General features: G+C 45.5%; 1 protein-coding gene across 4 annotated transcripts in view; it reads left to right on the forward strand.

The window, feature by feature from the left end:
- TACC1 (transforming acidic coiled-coil containing protein 1) overlaps positions 1–25218 on the forward strand; it is a 114727-nt gene that overhangs the window by 45802 nt on the left and 43707 nt on the right. Inside the window, exons 1-2 of one of the 4 annotated variants that reach the window (XM_075858814.1) lie at positions 14744–15192; positions 22043–22119. In XM_075858814.1, the coding sequence (XP_075714929.1) occupies positions 15077–15192; positions 22043–22119 (193 nt within the window). In that variant the 5' untranslated portion in view covers positions 14744–15076. Of the gene's footprint in view, positions 1–14743; positions 15193–22042; positions 22120–25218 lie in introns of those variants that run through there. The other 3 variants (XM_075858811.1, XM_075858812.1, XM_075858813.1) reach the window with 3 other exon arrangements.

Genomic DNA, 25218 nt, shown 5'->3' on the forward strand with positions numbered 1-25218 from the left:
TGGTTTCGCATCCTACTTTGGGCTTCTGCAACATATGCCTGTGCAACTCCTCGTCGTACAAGCTGTACCCCCGTGGGGCTTATACACGCTAAAAATTGTGTCAAGATATACAAAGAGCTGAAAAGACTTGCCAGGGAATTTTCGGGACACTTCACAACCTAACACCGCAAAAGCTTGCAACCAATTATTAAAGGTTTTCGCCACCCTAAGCTTAGTAGGAACACCTCTTTCAAAACGCTCCTTGTCGATCGTCGCCGAATCCACTGACACCAAGGACCAAATATCAATGTAATCGTTCCTTGCTATTTTTTACTTGGTGTCGTCGGACAGTTGAGTGCCGAGGGGGGCCATACCGCAAAGATATGTATCCCTGGGAGAGAACGAGTAGCCGAGGAAGTGCATGCTTCCACTATGATTTTTCCATCCTCCGCCTGCGAGGCTGGCGCGGCTGAAACCGGTGGGGGGCCCGCCAACAGGGATTGCAAAACATTTAACAAATCTGAGTTAAAAGTACCCCCAAACCCCAAGCCTGAAGACAGTCAGACTCACCGTGTCCGGATGACGATGCATGAACCAGAGCCATCGAGGGTGGAGGAGGAGGTACAGGTGCTGAAGCTTCCCCTGGGACCTCCGTAATGATCTTGTTGAGCGACGACGATGGGAGGAGTGGTTGCTATGGCAACGTCTGTCATGGCTGTCTCGTGGACTGCCGTGGTGAGACGAACCAGTGCGTGAGCTCGCTGACATGGAACTCGAAGGTGAAGGCAACCTCCTAGATCGCGTGCGTCGTTAACTTGATCTGTGAGCGGAATGGCGCCTGGAGGAGCGCCGAGAACGGGAACGACCTGTACGATTAGTGTCCCTTGAGCTGACAGAGGAGGCACGCTCGATGTTTTCAACAAAGCACCTAAGCGGGGCCCAAACCTGCTGGTATAACTAGTGGAGCATCGGGAAGGGGTGGCCTCACCATGGGTGTCTCCTGTTCACATTGGAAGAAGTCTTTGCCGCTGTCCCTTAATGAGAACTCCCCTCCATTGTCCAGCGGGGGAGGGGAGGTCTCGTGCCAGTTTCCGGTGGATGAAGCTTTGGGGCGGTGATGCGGTGCCCTGCCCATTGCTCCACTTTCCGCTGCATTAGCCCTAAAGGCTGGTGGTAGGGGAGCCCCCCTTGGTAAATCTACAGTGGTGGCAGCGGTGACAGCCACGTGTGGTGGCTTGTAGGGCAGTGCTCCTCACCACCGCTGGGCGAGGTCTCGCGAGACCCAGGCCAGTGGTAGACGCTATGCCGGGTGAAGGAGGGATAAAATCCTCGTTAGCTCCGACCACCACCTCTCGTGAGACTTGAGGCGGGACCGGAGGCCGGGATACATTCTGCGCCTGCGCCCCTTGTCTGGCCGATGCGAAGTGGGCTCTAATCTCTGTTGATGGAGAAAGACGCACTGGCTGCCTGGAGCAGCGAGAAGAATGCAGTGCAGAGAGTGTGCTGGATAGTGAGGACGCCGGTGCCACAGTCTCGTCGAGGAGAGACTGCAGCCAGACAGAGCCCTCATCCTGGAGGCGGAGACGGATAATGTCCTCAAGCTCCTGCCGGTTCATTGCAATTAACAGGTAAGTGTACTCACACTGTAATGTCTCACAAGTAATGGCCAAAAGAGGAAGATGAATTCCTACACTTTCCTTATAAACCCAGAAAGGGAGGGGTAAGACCGCCCATGTCCACCTAAAAACGCCATGCAAGAGCAGAACCTATGGTTCTATAGGCCACCAGATTAGAAGGGTAAACAAGCCGTCCCATAGCCAACTAAAACTAAATTAACCCGGGCCTGAAATTACAAACATTAGTCCTGGAATATACCAGACCCATGAACGTTTACTACACTATTGTGATATAAAGCAGAGCCAGACCAGTGTCTATACTGATATTAGGTGGAATATATGGACTCTTGATCCCTCACCCTTAATAACGTGATGGCATCAATCACATTGGAATTTGGGGGTCAGATGTCTGGAATTGGCTTAGTTTACGACATATCCATTCCCATCTGAGTACTCTTTGCATTTATCCATTCATCAATCTCAGGAGGTATGCAAAAATTCAGGTTGACTTCTTGTATGAGGAATGCTTGGAATTCCTCCTGAGCTAGAATATTCTAGTAAAGATATTAGGGTAGATTTACTAAGACTTGCGCAATGCCAAGCTTTGTACCAATTTATAAAACCTGTGTAGTGCAGATTGTTAGTAAATCAGTCGCTCTCCATACAACTGCATCATCCTCGTACCATTTTTCCATATAATTTAGAACTTGCACACACGTGTAAGTGGCACATTGGCTTCATAATGTTCAGTCCGAACACCATATTTCTCAATGCAATTATTTTCCCTTCACCATTTAATGTTGTCTGATTTAGAAATCTCAGCTCCTTGTATTATACGGACTGCACAGATTTTAAAAAGTTTCCATGTAATATTTATTTTTCCCTGTGGTGGCGCTGCAGAGGAATCAAACACTTGCTGCCAGGTTCCCCACAGGTTAAAGCTGATTACTTGGATCCCAGCCACATCACAACCTGTGATGAGTTTATTCCTGGGGAGCCGTCTAATAAAAAGGAATTGTAAAAAAGTGAACATTCCCTTTTATTTTTATACCATAATAAAATTGCAGTACCACTTATAACCACTTAAAATTGCAGTGGCATCATAAATAAAACGCTTCCCATTCCATATTGTATCCTACAGTAATTATATATATATATATGTTGTAGATATTAGAATGTTATAATAGTTCACAGGGACAGTTTGTTATTGATCTGTTATATTGAAGCTTATCAGGTTTTAATCCTTAATGACAGGGCCTGAAAGGGCCTAAATAACCAGCCACATTTTTTTTGTTTTTGCCTCTTCGCATTTTAGTAGCCATAACTTTTTTGTTCATTGTCATGGCTAAATAAAGCCTTGTTTTATGCGGGAAAAATAGTTTTTTTTTGTGGCACAGTTTGGGGGTACAAATAAATTATTGTATAATTTAAATAATTTGTTTGAAAAGTGAATATATAAAAAAAAATAGATTTTTGGAATTTTTTTTGTTTATACTATTCACGGTTTATACCAAATAACCTGTTACATTAATTCCTCAGGTTATTACGTTTGTGTAGAATACATAAAATGTGTAGATTTTTTTAAATGTTATATATGCACAATAAAATTTATTTTATACCAAATAATCACTTTATTTTGCAGACTTTATTATTATTTTGTTTGTACTAATTCTTTTATAAAAAAATTTTTAAACCCATGAAGGGATGATTACTACTTTGCAACTTTATTTTAGAAATCTTATGGGAAACGCTAAAACGTTCCAACGTAGAAATGTCGCAATACAAAAATTTTTATAAATTCTAACTTTTGGCCAGTTTGACCCGCTCTTGGTCACTTTAAAAAGGTGGGCAGAGCTTAGTGGAAGGGGCTCAATGCATTTACTATCATTTACACTAGTAACTGCTGTAAATTGTAGCGGAAATCTACGCCAGCACCAGGCTGGCATAGATTTCATTCAGTGTCACACGGACAGCCGAAGATGCAACAAATATATTAAGAGCTGTGTGCCCATAAAAATATATATATATTTTTTTTTATTCAGATTGGTGCAGTCTTAATACATCTCCCCCATAATGTATTAACATACTCCTGCATTCCAGTACATTATACTCTGTGTCACTATAAGGGTATGTTCACACGTAGTCAACAAAAACGTTTGAAAATCCAGAGCTGTTTTCAAGGGAAAACAGACCCTGCTTTTCAGAAGTTTTTTTACCAACTCGCATTTTTCGCGGCGTTTTCACGCCGTTTTCGCGGCGTTTTTTACGTCCGTTTTTGGAGCTGTTTTCATTGGAGTCTATGAGAAAACAGCTTCAAAAACGTCCAAAGAAGTGTCCTGCACTTCTTTTGCCGAGGCTGTATTTTTACGCGTCGTCGTTTGACAGCTGTCAAACGACGATGCGTAAATAACAGGTCGTCTGCACAGTACGTCGGCAAACCCATTCAAATGAATGGGCAGATGTTTGCCGACGTATTTGAGACGTATTTCCAGACGTAAAACGAGGCAAAATACGCCTCGTATACGTCTGAAATTTGGCCGTGTGAACATACCCTAAGGCTGGGTTCACACGACCTATTTTCAGACGTAAACGAGGCGTATTATGCCTCGTTTTACGTCTGAAAATAGGGCTACAATACGTCGGCAAACATCTGCCCATTCATTTGAATGGGTTTGCCGACGTACTGTGCAGACGACCTGTTATTTACGCGTCGTCGTTTGACAGCTGTCAAACGACGACGCGTAAAAATACAGCCTCGTCAAAAGAAGTGCAGGACAATTCTTTGGACGTTTTTGAAGCTGTTTTCTCATAGACTCCAATGAAAACAGCTCCAAAAACGGACGTAAAAAACGCCGCGAAAACGGCGCGAAAAACGCCGCGAAAAATGCGAGTTGGTCAAAAAACGTCTGAAAAGCAGGGTCTGTTTTCCCTTGAAAACAGCTCTGGATTTTCAGACGTTTTTGGTCACTACGTGTGCACATACCCTAAAAGGGTATGTTCACACGGCGGGGGTCCGTAACGGCTGAAATTACGGGGATGTTTCAGCCTGAAAACATCCCCGTAATTTCAGCCGTACCGGCATGTGCAGGCGCTTGAACGCCGCGTCAATTACGGCCGTAATTAGCGCTGCTATTCATTGGAGTCAATGAATAGCGGCTCCAATTACGGCCAAAGAAGTGACAGGTCACTTCTTCTACGAGGGCGTCTATTTACGCGCCGTCATTTGACAGCGGCGCGTAAATATACGCCTCGTGTGAACAGACAAACGTCTGCCCATTGCTTTCAATGGGCAGATGTTTGTCAGCGCTATTGAGGCGCTATTTTCAGACGTAATTCGGGGCAAAAACGCCCGATTTACGTCCGTAAATAGGCCGTGTGAACATACCCTAAGGGTATGTTCACACGTAGTCAACAAAAATGTCTGAAAATCCAGAGCTGTTTTCAAGGGAAAACAGACCCTGCTTTTCAGACGTTTTTTTACCAACTTGCATTTTTCGCGGCGTTTTTCGCGCCGTTTTCGCGGCGTTTTTTACGTCCGTTTTTGGAGCTGTTTTCATTGGAGTCTATGAGAAAACAGCTCCAAAAACGTCCAAAGAAGTGTCCTGCACTTCTTTTGACGAGGCTGTATTTTTACGCGTCGTCGTTTGACAGCTGTCAAACGACGATGCGTAAATAACAGGTCGTCTGCACAGTACGTCGGCAAACCCATTCAAATGAATGGGCAGATGTTTGCCGACGTATTGGAGCCGTATTTTCAGACGTAAAACGAGGCATAATACGCCTCGTATACGTCTGAAATTTGGCCGTGTGAACATACCCTCAGGCTCTGTTCACACGGAGTATTTTGACAAGCTTTTTGGCGCGGAAATCGTACCGCAAAACTCATCAAAAACCGGCCGAAAATGCCTCCCATCGATTTCAATGGGAGGCGGGGGCGGTTTTCGCCCGCGAGCGGTAAAACCGCCTCGCGGGAGAAAGAAGGGACGTGCCCTATCTTTGCGCGGTTACGTCTCTGACCTCCCATTGACATCAATGGGAGACAGAGAAAGCTGATTTCGCTCAGTTTTTTGCCCGTAGCACTCATTGGGCACGAGCGAAAACCGCAGCGAAAAACACTGCGAAAATCGTGGCAAACGCCGTGCAGGAAGGTCAAAATCTGCCTCAAAATCCCAAACAGAATTTTGAGGCAGGAATTCCTGCAAAAAACTCTGTGTGAACATTAGGGTATGTTCACACGGCCTATTTTCGCCCGTTTTTTGGGCCGTAAACGCCCGAAAAACGGCCGAAAAATCTGAAGCGTTTTTCGATGCGTTTTTTTTAAGCGCAAAAAAACGGCCGCGAAAAAGAAGTGTAGGACACTTCTTGGGACCTTTTCGGAGCCGTTTTCCATAGGCTCTATTGAAAAAAGCTCCAAAAACGGCCGTAAAAAACGCAGCGAAAATCGCGAGTGGCACAAAAAACTTCTGAAAATCAGGAGCCGTTTTCTCTTGAAAACAGCTCCGTATTTTGAGACGATTTTGACTCTGCGTGTGAACAACGGATCCACATAACATCAAATATTATTACTCCATATACACCATCATATTTAAAAGTTTGTCCCGAGACCGGAGGTTGGCATTACGGGTTAGGGTATGTTCACACAACCTATTTTCAGACGTAATTCAGGCGTTTTACGCCTCTAATTACGCCTGAAAAGACAGCTCCATTACGTCTGCAAACATCTGCCTATTGCTTGCAATGGGTTTTACGATGTTCTGTTCAGACGGCGCGTAAAAATACTCCCACGTCAAAGAAGTGCATGTCACTTCTTTGTACGTTTTTGGAGCTGTTTTTCATTGACTCCATTGAAAAACAGCTCCAATTACGTCCGTAATGGACACCGCGAAAAATGCGAGTACTTGCAATTACGTCTGAAATTCAGGAGCTGTTTCAGATCCTGCTGTTAGGGCAACATTAAGGGTCATGCACACGACCGTAGCCACGTGCACAGCCGTGATTTTCAGGTCGAACGGTCACGGAGTGTCACCCACGGGCCGCCCGCAAATCGCGGGCCGTGCAAATGGCCGCATGCATTCATTTCTATGAGCCTGGACCGCAAAACGCGACCATAATAAGACATGAACGTTCTTTTTGCGGTCCAGGCTCCTGGGCCATGCACAGACCGTGGATACCACGGTCGTGTGCATGGGCCCATAGAAATTAATGGGGCCGCAATTCACCCGCAGATTGCGGGTGAATTACGGCCGCAAAAATACGTTTGTGTGCATGGGGCCTTAGGGTCCATTCACATGTTGCGATTGAAGTGCAGTTCAAACTGTAACTAAAAATTTGGTGCGTTTTTCGATGCGGATGCAGTGCATTTTTTTTATGCGGATCTAACCGCACTTGAACCACAACATGTGACTGGACCGTTAGGCCTTATTCACACGAACGTGTATTACGTGATTTCCACGCGCGTTGCACGGACTTATGTAAGTCAATGGGGCCGTTCTGACAGGTCATGATTTTCACGCAGCGTATGTCCGCTGCATAAAACTCACGACATGTCCTATACTTGCCCATGTTTCGCGCAGCACGCACCCATTGAAGTCAATGGGTGCGTGCAAATCGCGCTCGGCACACGGAAGCACTTCCGGGGGCCGCGCGTGATTCGCGCTACAGTAGTAAAAAAAAATTATGAAAATAGAAAAGCGCCATCTAAGGGGTTAAACGGCTGCGATCGGAGTTAACTTTAATTGCAACCATTAGAGCAGGAGCTCAGCTGTCAGCAAACAGCCGAGCCCCTGCTCCTCCCGACATACGACACCTGTGCCAGGCTTATTCCGATATGCCGTAAAAAGGCTATTGCATCAGAAAAAGTCCCTTAGTGACTGCCGTGAAAAGGCATATTGGCGGTTACTAGGGGATTAAGGGCAATGGTTTCTGTGAATATTTTCTGACCTGATGAAGACGCCGGTACGGCGTTGAAACGCGTAGTCTGTATTAATAAATGGACCTCTAATACAATTCTTCATTTTGCCCTGCTGATGTTAGCAGCGCTATTTTCTGGTTCCCCATTTTTTCGTTTTCTTATCTAACAAGATAGTAGCTCTGTCAAGTGAGGTCTAAAACATCCCATAGCTCAGCTTCCTGGACCGGCGTAACATGAGCAGAATGCATATTTGGGTTATTTGCAGTCACAACTGGATTTTTAGTTTCCCACCAGAGGAAATTATTCTGAGAACCAAACTTTATCTATACAGAACATGTGCACATCCATCTTTGTTTTCATTGTACACACAGGACCACTGGCGTAGCTATAGGGGTCGCAGCGGTCGCAATTGCGACCGGGCCCCGAAGCCAGGGGGGCCCACAGCCCCCCGCACCACATCAATAAAAAGTTACTATAGTAACTCGGGCCGCGGGCCCCTGTTACTATAGTAACAGACTTTACTTACCTTCTTGGTTCTGGATCGCAGCGGAGGTCCTGACGTCAAGCGCTGTGCGCAGCGCATGACGTCAGAGCACTATGCGCCGCGCACAGCATCGAGACGACAGAACTACCGCCGCGGCTGAAGAGGAAGGTAAGATTAGTAGCCCTGACTGGCGAGGTCCGACTCCCGGGACCCGCCAATCAGCTGTTTTGAAGGGGCCGCAGCACTCGTACGAGAGCTGCTCCCCTTCATTCCGTCACACTGTGAGGGCTTATTCAGACGAACGTTGCATTTTTGCGCGCGCAAAAAATGCGGCGTTTTGCGCGCAAAAAAAAACTAGACAGCTCCGTGTGTCATCCGTTTATGATGCGCGGCTGCGTGATTTTCGCGCAGCCGCCATCATAGAGATGAGTCTAGTAGACGTCAGTCACTGTCCAGGGTGCTGAAAGAGTTAACTGATCGGCAGTTAACTCTTTCAGCACCCTCGACAGTGAATGCCGATCACAATATCGAGAAACCTGTTAAAAAAAAAGAAAAAGTTCGTACTTACCGAGAACTTCCCTCCCGGCCGTTGCCTTGGTGACGCGTCCTTGGTGAAGCGCCTCTCTTGACATCTGGCCCCACCTCCCTGGATGACGCCGCAGTCCATGTGACCGCTGCAGCCTGTGCTTGGCCTGTGATTGGCTGGAGCTGTCACTTGGACTGAATTGTCATCCCGGGAGGTCAGACTGGAGGAAGAAGCCGGGAGTTATCGGTAAGTCAGAACTTCTTTTTTTTTTTACACGTTCATGTATATTGGGATCGGAAGTCACTGTCCAGGGTGGTGAAACAGTTTAACTCTTTCAGCACCCTGGACAGTGACTATCTCCTGACGTCGCGTACCGGAAGTTTTTTTGCCGGGTCCGGCTAAAACGAGTTCGGCCGAACCCGGTAAAGTTCGGTTCGGTTGTCCGGGTTCGCTCATCTCAAAGACACTACATTTGGATGTTTGTAAACAGAAAAGCACGTAGTGCTTTTCTGTTTACATTCATCCTTTTGACAGCTGGTGCGCGAAACAGGCAGTTCGCACGGAAGTGCTTCCGTGCGACCTGCGTGGTTTTCACGCACCCATTGACTTCAATGGGTGCGTGATGCGCGAAATACGCAGAGATATTGACCATGTCGCGCTTTTTGCGCAGCGGACAAACGCTGCGCAAAAAGCACGGACTGTCTGTACTGCCCCATAGACTTGTATTGGTCTGTGCGTGGCGCGTGAAAACCACGCGGCCCTCACGGACCCAATACACATTCGTGTGAATCCACCCTTAATCGGTGTCGGCGATTCACAGTGTGAGCGAGTAGTGAAATGAAGGGAAGCAGCTCTCGTACGAGTGCTGCGGCCCCTTCAAAACAGCTGATTTGCGGGTCCCGGGAGACACATCAGCTATTGATGGCCTATCCTGAGGATAGGCCATCAATGTTTAGTGACTGCACAACCCCTAAGCCTACGATGTAGCAGGCTTAGGGGGCCCCTGAGACAGGATCACAGATTGTGTGATCCTGTCTGCTGGGCCCTGTATCTAAGCCAATCACATGGTAGGCTTAGATACATGGCCCATGCGTGATCCTGTCTGCTGGGCCCTGCATATAAGCCAATCACATGGTAGGTTTAGATACAGGGCCCCAGCACACAGTAATCTTATACTGTATAAGATTACTGTCTGCTGGACCCTGTATCTAAGCCTACCTTGTGGTAGGCTTAGATACAGGGTCCCACAGACAGTATCACACATGGGCCCTGTATCTAAGCCTAACACATGTGTTACTAATCGTTTTTCTTGTGTGTTTTCTTACAGGTTCGGTCGTTGGACTACGGCAGATTCCAGGACTACTTCGATGACGGCTTTTTTTTTTATTATCAATAAAATGGTTAATGAGGGTTGTGTTTTTTTTTTTTTTATTTCAATAAAATATTTTTTCTGTCTTTGTGTTTTTTTTAAAATTATATTACTACCGCCTTAGTAATGGCCGCCGGCTGATTGACAGCATCCATTGCTAAGGCGGGGCTTAGTGTTAGCCGATGCAGAGGCTAACACTAACCCCCTTTATTACCCCGGTACCCACCGCCACCAGGGGTGCTGGGAAGAGCCGGGTACGATCCAGTACCTTTCCATCTGTAGTGATGGTCGGCCACTGGGGTGGCCGCAGGCTGGTATTATCAGGAGGGGAAAGGCCAGATACAGCGGCCCTTCCCACCCTGGTAATGCTAGGCTGCTGCTGTGGGGTCCCCACTAATTTTCATAAACAGCCAGATACAACACAGCAGCAGCAGGCAGCATTACCAGGGTGGGAAGGGCCACTGTTTTTGGCCTTCTCCAGCCTAATATTACCAGCCTGTGGCCGCCCCGGTGCCTGCCCGTCACTACAGATGGTCGGGTACTGGTTTGTACCCGGCTCTTCCCAGTACCCCTGGTGGCGGTGGGTACCGGGGTAATTATGGGGGTTAGTGTTGGCCTCTGCACCTGCTAACATTAAGCCCCACCTTAGTAATGGAGGTTGCCAATCAGCCAGCGGCCAATACTAAGGCGGTGATAATAAAGTTTAAAAAGATACAAGCACATAGAAAAAATATTTTATTGAAATAAAAAAACACAACCCTCATTAACCATTTTATTGAGAATAAACAAAACGCTGTCAAAAAACACAAACGCACAAAAATAATCAGTAACACATAAAGAAGCAAAATTATTATTCTTACCTTTCCTGGGTCCAGCGCTGGAGCCGCAATGTCAGCGAGCTGAGCCCTGTATCTAATCCAATCATGTGTGATACTGTCTGCTGGGCCCTATATCTAATCCTATCATGTGTGATACTGTCTGCTGAGCCACTGTATCTAATCCTATCATGTGTGATACTGTCTGCTGAGCCACTGTATCTAATCCTATCATGTGTGATACTGTCTGCTGAGCCACTGTATCTAATCCTATCATGTGTGATACTGTCTGCTCAGCCACTGTATCTAATCCTATCATGTGTGATACCGTCTGCAAAGCCACTGTATCTAATCCTATCATGTGTGATACTGTCTGCTGAGCCACTGTATCTAATCCTATCCATAGTTTATAGGGCTATAGATATGCTATACTGTCTCCTATACACACATTTTTTTTTGGGCAGACACATATGTATTGGGGCTATTTCCCCTGACATTTTAGGACCTGAGGGTATTTTCACATGGCAGCGTCCATTACGGCTGAAATTACGGTGCTGTTTTCAGGAGAAAACAGCACCGTAATTTCAGCCGTAAAGGCATGTGCAGGCGTCTTTCGCTGCGTCCATTACGGACGTAATTGGAGCTGTTTTTCCATGGAGTTCATGGAAAACGGCTCCATTTACGTCTGAAGAAGTGACAGGCACTTCTTTGACGCGGGCATCTTTTTTATGCGCCGCCTTTTGACAGCGGCGCGTAAAAAAAATGACCGTCGGCACAGAACATCGTAAGACCCATTCAAATGAATGGGCAGATGTTTGCTAACGCTTTTGAGCCGCATTTTCGGACGTAATTCAATGCTAAAACGCCCGAATTATATCCGTAAATAGGGTGTGTGAACCCAGCCTTAGTAACGCCCCGGCTGCTAGTGCTGCATTGTTGGGTCACTTAGGAGACCCAGCGATGCAGCTGAAAGCTGCGGACCGTCGGCCATGAGGAGTTTGTGGGGGGGGCCCCAATAAGAACTTTTGCATCGGGGCCCATGAGCCTTTAGCTACGCCCCTGCACAGGACATATCCTCTATAAGATCTAATAGATTATTTGGGACTCATCTCATAAGAAACAGACCCAGTGATAGGCTCCAAATGGGGTTGTCTTCTGCTGGACCTGTGGGGCTCATTATTAGGTCAGAGCCAGGGTCCACCGGAGGATCCTCTGACAGGCCAGTCTCGCCCTGTCCACGTCTTTGGTGGAACTGCAACCACCGGGGTTTTCTTACCATTAACATTATTGGCATATAGATACCAACTAACTTCTGATTGGTGGGTGTCTAGAGTGATGCTGCAGTGGAAACAAGCTGAACTGCATTTACTGAGCACTACACCTTTTTTTTATCTCAGCAGTTGGAAGCCCCTCTGAGAAGTTCAGGAAAAAAAATACTTACATTTTTTCTGCCACCACTAGGGTGCGCTCACTGCATATGAATTTATTATTGAGTTCAATGAGAGCTGCAAAATCCTGATGCAGTGAGCTCCCCCTAGTGGCAGCTGCAGGAAGACCAAATGTTATCATATTACACTATGGATGGTGGTTTGGGAGCTCAAAAACAGACAGACAGGTGAGCCCTAATCTACCCACCACTCAGTCCCTGCCTACTTGAAACGACCCGCCCTAGGCGACGGGGTACAACTGGGCGACGGTCCCAACACTCAATAGGTGCACGACAGACAAACAGACAAGGGTACAAAGAAGCCAGGGAAATGGGGAAGTTGCCCACGGGAACACCGTGAGCAACAAGCGAAGTGAACGAGCCGAGTCAAACCAGGAGATGAGCGAGGCACAAAAACGCAGAGCAGAAGAGTGGTCAGTAAAGCCAAGGTCAATCACAAGCAGAGGATAAGTAGTTCAAGAAGCTGCAGCAGGGCCAGGAAACCAACAGAGAAGAATCACAAGCAAAGGAGGAACAGGAAAGGCAGGTATAAATAGACAGAGGGCGGGAGCTAGCTCCGTCTGGCCAGGATGTGATAGGCTCTCCCACTCCTAAGCCTGCCATCCTGAGTGGTGGAAGATGGAGTCAGTCTCACAGACATAGGAGCAGGTGCAGACTGATTACCTATGGGCGTATACACAGAAGTTGTGTCTGGCAAATCCTTTACAGCTCTGTTCACAAAGAGGTTTTTTTGCAGGCAGAAAAAAACCGCCTCAGAATTCCTTCAGGAATTTTGAGGAAGATTTTGACTTGCCTGCACTTTTTTGCGGCGTTTTTCACCCGCAACCATTGAAGCTAATATAAGGAACGTGAGCAAAAAACGCTGCGAAAACCGCTCGAAAACTAGCGCTGCAGGTTTTCTCTGCCTCCCATTGATTTCAATGGGAGGTCAGAGGCGGAACCACGGCAAGAAAGGACAATGCGCTTTTTTTCCCGCAAGCATCTATAAGCCGCCAGGGAAAGAAAAACACCTCTGCCTACAATTGAAATCAATGGGGGGAGATTTCCGCCTTTTTTTGGCGTGAGTGTGAACAGGGCCTAAGGGTGCGTTTAGATTAGATGTATTTTCGATGCGGTTCGAACCTCAACTGCATCATGACAATGGACCCATAGGCCCTGTTCACAGAGTTTTTTTACAGGCAGAAAAATCTGCCTCAAAATTCCTTCAGGAATTTTGCAGCAGATTTTGACCAGCCTGCAAATTCTTGCCACAATATAAGCCCATGGTCATTCAGCGCCGAAGGCAAAAAACACCTTCTCTGACCCCCATTGATTTCAATGGGAGGTCAGAGGTGGAATCGAGGCAAGAAAGATCATGCCGCTTTTTTTTTACAGCGAGCGGCTAAGAATCGCTGCAGAAAAAAATGCCTCCACCACCCATTGAAATCAGTGGGAGGCAGTTTCGGAAGTTTTTTGCAGCTGTTTCCGACGCAGTTTCCGCGTCAAAATAAGCGTTTAAAAAACTCTGTGTGAACTGGGCCTTCGACTTCTGGACCTATTTATTACATACAATTAAATTATAGGTACATTTTCCTGCCCGAGACCACCAACCCCTGTACCATCCTAAACCTCCAGACATTAGATATTAACCCATAACCTCCATATATAATGTATTTCAGTATTAACCACTTCTTCACCTTAGACCACCAGAGGTATTAACCACTAGACCACCAGGAGTATAAAATAAATACTACCACTAACCCCAATACACCCCGTGTAAAAGCGTACGGCGTCATTTATGTAGAAAATTAGTCTATATAATGGGGAGCATTTTGTGGTCTCCACTATGGGCACCAACGCACTGCGTTTACCCCTGTGATGGTATATCCTATTGAGGCCATTCAGGCCATAGCGCTATAGACCAAGAAACAAGGGACTGACCAGGGGGCTTACACCATAGACGTCCCTCAGCTTAACAATGAAACTTTACCACCCTCCACTCCACGGCCTCGGGCCCTCACATTCCCAGGACCCCCCCTCAATATTTCTCATTGTGTTCCAATTTAGATGGAACGGAAATAACAAAAACTCCTCCAAAGAAAAGAACAAAAAGCACACAATGTATGGGCGCTGCAGATCTGACAGAGCCACAGCTGGGTGCACTTCCCCTGCCAGTGCCCAGGAGCTGTGTGGGCAGGAAGCGCTGTCTGAACAGCTGCAACATACACTTTACTTTGCAGGTTTCCCATCACTTTTTTTTTTTGTTCTGCTAATTCCCCTACAATTTGGGACTAAACCATTCAACTCTAAGGGAAGGGGTGGAAACTGCCCTGAATTTATTGAATCTACTATATTAGCTCAGTGGGTGTTGAATTCCCCTCTGTTTAATAGTACATACCGCAGAGGGGGTGGATGTTGTGCAGCAATTGTATTTTTTATATACGTTCACATTATGGGTTAATTCTGCTGGGTACATTTTTGTATACAGAGTGACTGATACATTTTAGGTTTGATGCAGGAAGGAAACCTGTTGAGTGGTTACAATAGCAATAATAAGGCTTAAAAAAAAAAAAAAAGTAAATGCCACCGATATAGGGCAAGGATGGCACGTGCATTGGTTATATTGAGCGAGAGAGAAATCTACTGGGCATGGGACCTGCAGTACACATTGCGGATATGTGTGGGCTTTGATCCTCCCTGCTATGTGCAGTAGTACATTCTGCGAGGGGGAGGGAGAGGAGAGACATGCCAGACAGCTGATTCCCAGCTCCACAGTCAGATCAGGGGATAGGCATCCTCCATGCAAGATCACAGAGGATAGAATTCTCATAAGACGGGGGCAGCGCAGGATCTGGTGTATCTAGCATGAACCCCCAGCTGTGAGCAGCGCTGCCAGGACAGGGGTGCATTGCTTCAGTGTTGTATCCGGACCTAAGCTGCCAGCTATAGGATGGCATTCAGTCCTTGGCAGATGCTGTCACCAGTCCAGTGGGCAAAATGGACATGGTCTGCGGTGAGAGGTGCTGGAGGGGAGACGGCGGAGGATGAGGAGGAACAGGATTCCTGGTGAGTAATATCCACAACCCAACATGTATACAATGTCGCTACGTAGCAGTGAATTGTACAGATGTAGCAGAGCTCACGATGATATCGCAATCTGTGGTTTCACGTACGAAACCCACTCTTATATTAATCACGAGGCAGCCGCAAATAGTTAAATGACAAATTCAGCTCTGCTACATCTGTTTATACTGCATGATATAGAGATACTGAGTAAAAGACAAGTCTGGTATCTTGGCACTTGGCATGGTTATAGTAAAAGTAGCCGATGATGATTCTAATATATATATATATATATATATTTACCCATTATTATTTATTATGAATGTGTTAACACCGGCTATTCTGGTTGTCCATTATAATCTGTTTTTGTAGGTCCAAAATAACTTACTAGCGCCTCGCACTCAAAAACTTGCCTGTATGTCCATTTTTTCACATAAAGAAATGGATGTGAGGGGTTTTCTGATTTGGTCTGGTGGAGAGTGGGGGGCTGCGGCTGCAGGGAGCCCCCATGATCATCTTTTATTTCGGTAGGTGCTACAATGTGGTGGAGCTGCAGGAGGAATGAAGTGGGTTTTATGGACGCCTGTAGCCCTCTAGACCTAGGAGCAGGAGGGCTACAGGCGTCCGCAGATAGTTAAGGGAGGAAACCAGGTCAGGGAACTCTCCTCTATAAGCTCGGCATGAAGGGATTTTTGGAGAATATAGAAAAAGCCGCCTATTAAAAGATCCATACCAGAAAAAAACATAATAATATAAAGTATATATTCATTCTGCCCTTGAACCATACTGCAGAATACCCACAGCCACATGTCAACAATCAGCGTCGGACTGGGGTCCCTTAGGCCCACCGGAGGGAATGATACTGAGGGCCTACCCACCGACTCTACAGAATATGTGCACGTCCACTTGTTGTTATCATTGTACACATATGACATATCGTCAAGTGGCAAGCGCTGGGCTCACAAGAACTCTCCAGATGGGGTTGTCTTCTGCTGGAACTTTTGGGACCCATTTTTGTCAGTCTGGGCTCACCGGAGGATCCTCTGGTGGGCCAGTCTGACCCTGTCAACAATACAGCTGCAGGTGAAGATCGTCCATATGAGGTCATGTGATCTTATTTTCTATGGCTGCTCAATGACGCCATATTGCTGACCTAAACCTACGGTGGTTTTGTTTACATGTGGTTGTGGGGTCTCCCATCTGCACATCATCGATGAGCCAGAGAAGAAATCCACTGCAAAAAGACTGATCAGATAAAGATATAATACTGTACTCCCCCTATGATCGCTGAGCAGGGGTGGGACAGGCGCTTTGGGTGCTACCCACAGTCCCTAAAGTTCAGCAGGATAGTCGTCAGATGGACAATCGTTCAGTCCACAGCCCCCAGTAGCATACATGCTTGGCGGTAGATAGAAATGTACAGGCACGTGCCCCCGGTGCCATCACACATAGCGCCGTTAGCTGCCGCCTACTCTTCCTGCCCATCATTCTGGCCCTGTTCCTGAGACGGCTTTAATCCAATCTGGACAAGTTCAATGGTAACTAAATAAATGCAATGATCACACTTAACGCATCGCATTCGTTTCCTTAGAGGATTGCATTTGTACACGATTTTTTTTTTTTTTTTTTTTTTTAAATCTTTTTGAAAAATCACAAATGACATGCACCCCCCTATAGGGTTATATTAAAGTCGCATACAATATTATGTGAGTGCTATTTTGCATGATCTCACGTGGCAATTTTAATCCTTTGTACTTAAGATATAACGCCCCACCGCTTTAGCGCAGAAAATTGCATGTCGTAGTGAAGCCCCAGCCTATAGGATATATGAAAAGGGATTATCTATAGCGAATAACCCCCTTAATATAGTCTCAATAATACATTGCATAGGTGCTCTATTAATAGCCTATAATACAAGTGGATGAGCACAGTCCGATATGTTCTATATATGGCGGCCGATATGAATGTGTAGATGAGTTTCCATATGTCTGATCGCTTCAGAAAATGCTGATATTCTTGGTGATTGCGGTGTTGAGATGGCACCACGATATTGCGGATTTCTAACCACACAGTTGGGGCCCATCGTAAAAATGGCACAATCCATTCAATAAATATGGTGTGGATTTCAAGATCTAAATTTCCTGTATACAATATCATTTTAATGCCGTAGTAAGATCTAGGTCTGGTGTATATAGTATAGGGTACCCCAGTCTCTTCAGTGCATATTCGTTACCGTTACATACAAGGGCGCACATACCATGGAGGCAGACAATTCGGCTTCTATGTGCCATTGCCAAGATGGGGCCCAGCGCTGGTTGGCGTGGCAAGAACCTGTGCAGGACCCTCCATTGTCCGCAACCAAGAGGGTGAAAAATTAGACCATGGGAAAAGAAAGGAGAGGAAACAAACACACGGCCTTTCTGTTCTGGGTCGCAAAACCCAACGCCATGATGAGGGGCCCGTTTTGATCTTTGCTATGGAACCAGTTTATACCCCTGCTTACATTTATATATTATTGCAGTGCATTTCCCAGTATGAGGCACGCCGCTGATCTCCATTATTATTCTCAGAATGTCACCATCACTGCTGCATAGAGAGAGAATTTGTAGCACTTGCAGAAAGGCTGAAGAAAATAGGAAGGAAATGTCAGTAACCGCTAACGGCTCCATTGTAAACCCTTAAAGCTCCGGAGCTGCAGTATTGTGGGTGAAATATTTCCACATTTGTTTTGCAGGTAGAAGTTATGAATGAAATGTGTCACCTGCACGTGTGTCTACAAAGGGTTCCCTATGTTTATAAATAAAGTTAGTTGAATTGAGCTCCCTGTTTGTATTTACGAATTTTGAATAAATTACCTTTAGTAATTTTGGCCCCAAGAGCCGATCACAAGGATCGAGGCGATCAGGTTTGTGAGCACATACAGCGATCAGTACAACAAACTTTATTGATAAAATTCCAGGATCCCTAATCTAGGAACTATAAGAGGTAGGACCAATGCAATGAATAAAACAGACAGGGGAGGGGAATATTTCTTTTAAAGTCTGCATATGGTCTGTTATATTCATGACCATATTATGACCCCATACAACCTCCAAGTTGTGTGAAGCTGTAATACATCAACCATGTAAGTCTTTGGGGCCTTGCTGCATATATGTATCCTCCGGGAGCATTGCTTTTAGCAGAAAATGTCTCTGTGATACGGTGCCGTATGGTGACACGATATGGCGGCACATTACAAAGCCGAAGGGTCTTCATGTGCCGCCATTATGACTTCTGGACACAGCTCTAACGTGTGCATGAGGCAAGGAGCAATTCAGGCAAAGCCCAAATCTCAGATGCCTATTAAAGTCCTTATTGGTGGATGACTAAAGGAGTTTAAAGGGCTTTTCCTCTGGATAGGCCATCAATAGCTAATATCTCGGAGTCTGACTCCCGGGACCCCCGCCGATCAGCTTTTTTGAAGGGGTGCAGCGCTCATACGAGGGCTGCTTCCCCTTCATTTCTACTTGCTCACTGTGAATCATCGACACGGAAGTAGCGGCGATTCACAGTATTGCAGCCTTCTTCAATTCACTTCAGTGGGAGAAGAAAGCTGCAATACCTGTGAATCGTCGCTACATCCGTGTCGATGATTCACAGTGAGTAAGTAGAAATGAAGTGGAAGCAGCGCTCGTACGAGTACTGCACCCCCTTCAAAGCAGCTGATCGGCGGGGGTCCCGGGAGTCAGACCCTGAGAGATTAGCTATTGATGGCCTATTCTGTGGATAGGCCGTCAATTTTTATGGACTGGAAAACCCCTTTAACTGACCCCTGGAATCATCTGACTGACCCCTGAAGGCTACAATATTTAGTCCAGCCCTGTAGTAGAGGAATATAAGGGAATTGCTGTATGTGCATGTAACGCTATCATGGTGCAGAATGACCCACTTGTTGTTTCAGGCTCTTCTGGCTGTGAGATCGCGGTTAATTGGCCGGAATTAAGTTTTTTTCCAACAATGTGGGTTTGTGTCAGTCATAGCTACTGCCGTTCACATGATGTATGTCATTTTGCACTAAGGGTTAATTAGGGGTGATCTATGTTCCACAAATCCATATCCAACACACAAATCTGTAGACAATGTGAACAAGACAAGTGAAATGTATCGGTTTCAGAGAGGCTCTCTGCTTGCTTTCAGTGAACAGACTGTCAGTAATGGGTTTTGGAATATAGTCTGTTACAAGGAGGTCCTTAATAGGAGATATTGTGGAGCGTTACTTGTGGTATGTGTAAGTAATAATACACACGCGGCTAAGGAGGACCTACCAAGGAGAAATGCCTTCATAGACTTCACTGGCGGCCCCTCAGATCTCCTCTTGGGGGCCACTTGGAAAGAATTAGCACATTACTAAGCAGTGGATTGTATAGGCCAGCCATGGTGCATTATGGGGGCTTCAGATGTGGCCATTGACTCCCTCAGAGGGTGGCATCATGTTCAGCCAGGCCCGGGGGTAGGCACACACACAGGGCTCGTTTCTTCTGTCATATTTGTGGTCCACATTCCCCTCCATATGCTTTTATTTTCTGCCAAGATCTGCTCTTGTTTTTGGCAAAATGTATAGAGAAGAAAAACCGACCACAACTATGTGTACTGGAGAGCTCCTAACATGGAGAAGGAACTGTATCCTATGCTGCTGCCTAATCCTGGGGCCCCGGCTGCACACGTGTGGGGTGCGTGAGGCCTCCGGTTAGACATGGTTCTGCATTAGTTTACTTAAAGGGATTGTCCAGTCTTATGTAAATAAAGACCAATTGTATAATGAAAAAGATCATAACTTTTTCATATACTTTTGTGTATCAATTCTTCACCTTTTCAAGATCCCTGCGTACTGACAGTGAATGGAAACAAGCTTGTTTACATCCAGAGGCCGAAAACTGCTAGTGCATCTGAATGCTTTCTACTACAACTGTATACAATCCTCTATGGGATAAATACATCAACAAAACAAATCTCTTTCCTATCCTAATTTTGCTACAATGTATCAGTGCTTCAAAATATATCAGTCTGGAGCACAACTTGTTCAGAATTGGATACATTGTAGCAAACAGTTGAGTGAGCATGACGAGACCAGGATGGGTTTTTAGCCTCCGGAGGTAAACAAGAATGTTTCCATTCACTGACAGCAGACATTTTAAAAAGGGTTAGGGTTAAAAGAATGACGTATATTTTTTGACAGATTTTTTTTCCATAATGTCATGATGTAATGGAGACTGGTGACACTTGTGGTTCCATGTCAGTCTCCTGGGGCGCGTGGGGTCATTGGTTGTGTAGTCACCTGCTGATACCCGTGCAGGGTCAGGGCAAACAGCTGCAATACCAGGGCTCGGAGGACGGCATCAGCCATGGATGGGTTCACATATCCTGCTAATAGACATTGCTTTAATACACGATACCTGGGAGAATCCTCAATGATGTGCTGTATATTGTCCAGATATAAATCTTTTATGTGCTTGGCCTGGATTGTGGGTTATTCCTTACTGTGCTGTATTACTAGACCATATGGTTATCATGTAACTGCCAGCTACACTCCGAGGACCTGAGGGCAAAAAGAAAAAAATGTAAAAAGATGATGATTCTTTCTTTCTTTCTTATATATGTCTCCGTGCAAACTGGGCGATTATGCACCTAACTTTCTGCACCTAACTTTCTCCGACTCCTGAATGGCAAACCTCCCTAGTTAGGCGTTAAAACATTTGCACTGCTGCATTACTATGCAGATTTTTTTATTTAGGAAAACTGGGTGATAGTGGGAATTTTAATGGCGACCATATTGGCTGTCACCCAGATTTTTCAGACATATGTAAAAAAAACAAAGGAGTAGAATTTCAAAGGATATATAAGAAAATGCGATTCCTTTTTGAGTCATTTCTTAGTACTACTTTTTCTTGGGAAGCCACTATAGCTCCCACTGAAGTTGTAACCTTGCTTTCTTATGGTCCTGAAGGGCAAATTGACTTAGAAATGCATAGTTTCCTTTCAGGTGTCTGGGAAAGCTGGATCACAACCCTTTCAGCTGCGTCATGCAGTTTTTTTTCACTGTAACTTAAAGACGAAATTGTTGCTTATGTAACTTTGGTCTCCGTCATTCCTAAGTTACATGTGTTTCTGGGAAAACTGGATAAACGTTACTATGACATTGTCATTTAATCTCTGACACGGGTCACCCAGCTTTCCTAGAGTGCTGAATGGCAAATCTGCAGCCCCGTTTTTGTACCTCTGCATAATTAGGCAGATTTACTGCTCAGGACCGGGTGGTAGCCCCTGTGTAAACTGTTGTCACCCAACTTTCCCCGAATCATATAGCTAACAAAATGTTGAATAGACATTTTAACAACTTGACAGAAGAGGAGGACTCAAGCCCTTGTCCGGTTTACAAACCCCAGTTTCATATACCCCATTATTGAATTCTCAGTTAATAGAGGGAGGTCCTCTGTTCAGGATCCTCTTGGGCAGAGTGGAGAGCGGTTACGAAGAGCGTCTCTGGCGGACCTGTCTGTACTGTATTGCACTGTGTAATACTTAATTTCCCCTGTGGTGGTGCTGCAGAAAAACGAAACACTTCCAGGTTTTCCCACCGATTACAGCTGATCGCTGGGATCCCAGCATGGGGACACTTTGTGACCAGCCTATTATCAAGGGACCCTTCTAGGGATTGTCCAATGTGGAGAACCCCTTAAAATGTACCGGATACTCCGGACTGTGAACCCATAGCTGCTTTTAGGGCACAACTCAGATGGCTCATTAGACAAAATATGTTTATTTCTTAAGGAACAACGACAAGAATCTAACAGAACTGGTTTACTGTCTTCCGCAGCTCAGACTCCGAGGGAAACTTTGACACGCCTGAAGCCGATACTCCGATCCCGTCACCTGTCAAAGAGCAAACTCAAGGTAATGGCCATGTGGGTGTCATTTTGATATACAGCCTGATTTTACAAGTTCTCTGACCTTCTACTCCGGCTTGGTGCTAGTCAAAGCAAATACTGGGATGGGGGCGCACTACTGTGTACTGACTCCTGGACACCCCTCTGCTTTTCCTGTATGTATGGGCATTGTTCAGATGGAGTGTTTGAGCCCCCATGCTGATTCTGCTGTGTTCGGATTAGAAAAAAGAATCCAAATTTTTTATCCCCCCCAGAAACATTGCCACGTCCATGGGCTGTATCTGGTTTTGCAGCTCTGCTCAGACGCTCGGTTAGGCAACCAAAAACACTAGTCAGTCAGTCAGATTTTAGACATAGCATAGCTCCCTTCGGAATCCGTGATAGTTTGTGTATCACTTCCTTGCCATTTTCAAGATTTCTGATTGCCATCAGTGAATAAGAATATTAGTTTTTACATTAAGTCCTCATGCACACTTCCGTTGGGCGTTGTACGGCCGCTAATAACTGTTCCGTGAATCACGGACCACACACGGATAGCTTCCGTGTACAGTCCGTTGTTTCACGGACCAAATCGATGAAAAGGCTGTGACTGTTCTGTCTAAAATGGTCAGGAGTAGGACCTGTCCTATTTTTGACGGAACGACCGCACGGTTCCGTTAAAACAACAGAAGTGTGCATGGCCCCATTGAAATGTATGTGTGAGGGTGCGATCTGTTAAAAAAACGGATAGCACCCTGACAAACATAACTGAAGTGGGCATGAGGCCTGACTGGATGAAAACTAGTACATTGGTAAAATGTTTCACAGATGCTGGTTTGCTATAATTGTTTCCAATCTAGACAATCTTCTGATACATTTTACCTACACTGATACATTGTAGCAAACGAATAGGACAAAAGTCATTTGTTTTGCTGTATTTTGACAAGAACATTGTCTGGACTGGAGACAACTGTAGCAAGCCCTGAGCTATGAAAAGTGTTTAAGGTGTGTACAGATTTTTAGCCTCTGGATGTAAACAAGAATGTTTCCATTCACTGAATGCAAGCTGAGTTTTGGGAATGGTGAGGAATTTAAATATAAAGTATATTAGAAAGTTGTAGAACTTTTCGTTGTAGAAAGAGGGATTGTCTCATTATGACAACCCCTGTCTATATGCCTAAAGGCCCTATTAGACAGAGGGATTATTGTCCGAATTTTCATATAATCATTCAAATGCAAGAGATAATGGCCACGTGTAATAGCGTGCTGCAATCAAACGACGAATAAGTTCCGTGGAACTGGTTGAAAGATTATCCATATCAGCTCGTCTAATCAGAAATCTTCCAGTTGTTAGCTGTTGTCCTTTTGCCCTCCACCTCCGCTCAATAATCTGTGTGTGTAACTGCTGTATGGGCGAACGCAGTTACAACTGAACGGCGAAAATCTGCACCAAGAAACTATATTCTGTACTGTTCCCCACCCCATGGATAAGGGTATGGTCACACGCAGTAGCAAAATACGTCTGAAATTACGGAGCTGTTTTCGCCTGAAAACAGCTCCTGATTTTCAGACGTTTTTGTCACTACTCGCGTTTTTCGCTGCGTATTTTACGGACGTTATTGGAGCTGTTTTTCAATGTAGTCAATGAAAAACTGCTCCAAAAACGTTCAAAGAAGTGACATGCACTTCTTTGATGCGAGCGTCTTTTTACGCGTCATCTTTTGTAAGCGACACGTAAAATTACACCTCGTGGGAACAGAACATAGTAAAACCCATTGAAAACAATGGGCAGATGTTTGTAGGCGTAATTTCAGGCGTAAAACGCCCGAATCACGTCTGAAAATAGGCCGTGTGAACATACCCTGACAGTAAAGCCAGGTTCCCACATAGCTTAAACGCTGTAGAATTTTTGCAACAGAATTCTGTGTGGAAATTCCGCAGCATTTACAGTAACGGCATAGTGGATGAGATTTTGAAAATCTCATGCCCACACTGCGGAAAAAGAACGTTCATAAATTGACCTGCGGTGCAGAATTTAAGTCCGCAGCATGTCAATTTATACTGCGTTTTCGTTGCTTTTCTGTTGCAGGTTTTCCCTATTGAATTCAATGGGGATGTAAAACGCACAACAAGTAGCCAAGTGTTGCGACTTTTGCGGTAGAATCGCAAGGGATTTCACCGCAGAAATCAAGTCTGGAAAAAAAACTCATACTTACTCAGAAGTTTCTGTTCCTGTGTCCAGCAAAGCATCCGGGGATGATGTTTTATCCCATGTGACTGCTGCAACCAATCAGGCTGCAGCGATCACATGAGATGAAACGTCATCCTAGGAGGCCGGGCTTCAGGACAACAGAGGGACATGTCGTCATGATTACGGCCGGGGTAAGTATGAATTTTTTTCTCTCTTTCTCTAGCACTTTTTTCCCACAGTGGAAATTCCGCCTGAAAAACTACAATGTGGTGGTGCGTTTTATCGGACAGCATGTGCTGTGGGTTCTATCATATCTGTAGCACTACGACACTATAGCTATGGGTGCTGTCGCCATTTTTTTATATCTGCTATGGATAGGATTAGATACACTGGCTCAGCAGACAGTATCACACATGATAGGATTAGATACAGTGGCTCAGCAGACAGTATCACACATGATTGGATTAGATATAGGGCCAGCTCGCTGACATTGCGGCTCCAGCGCTGGACCCAGGAAAGATAAGTGTAATAATTGCTTTACTTATTTATGTGTTACTAATATTTTTTGGTGTGTTTTGTGTTTTTTTTACAGGTTCGGTTGTTGGACTACATCGAATTCGAGGACTACTTCGATGACGGCGTTTTTTTGTGTGGTGAGGGTTGTGTGGTGTTTTTTTATTTCAATAAAATATTTTTTCTATGCCCTTGTATTTTTTTAAATTTCATTACTACCACCTTAGTAATGGCCGCTGGCTGATTGACACGTCCATTACTAAGGCGGGGATTAGTGTTAGCCAGTGCAGAGACTAACACTAACACTCATTATTACCTCGATACCCAGGAGTATTTGGAAGAGCTGTATGTGATCTAGTACCCGACCATCTGTAGTAATGGTCGGCTACTGGGGCGGGCGCAGGCTGGTATTATTGGGCTGGG

The sequence above is a fragment of the Rhinoderma darwinii genome, chromosome 3 (assembly GCF_050947455.1).
Source record: "Rhinoderma darwinii isolate aRhiDar2 chromosome 3, aRhiDar2.hap1, whole genome shotgun sequence".
Taxonomy (NCBI): domain Eukaryota; kingdom Metazoa; phylum Chordata; class Amphibia; order Anura; family Rhinodermatidae; genus Rhinoderma; species Rhinoderma darwinii.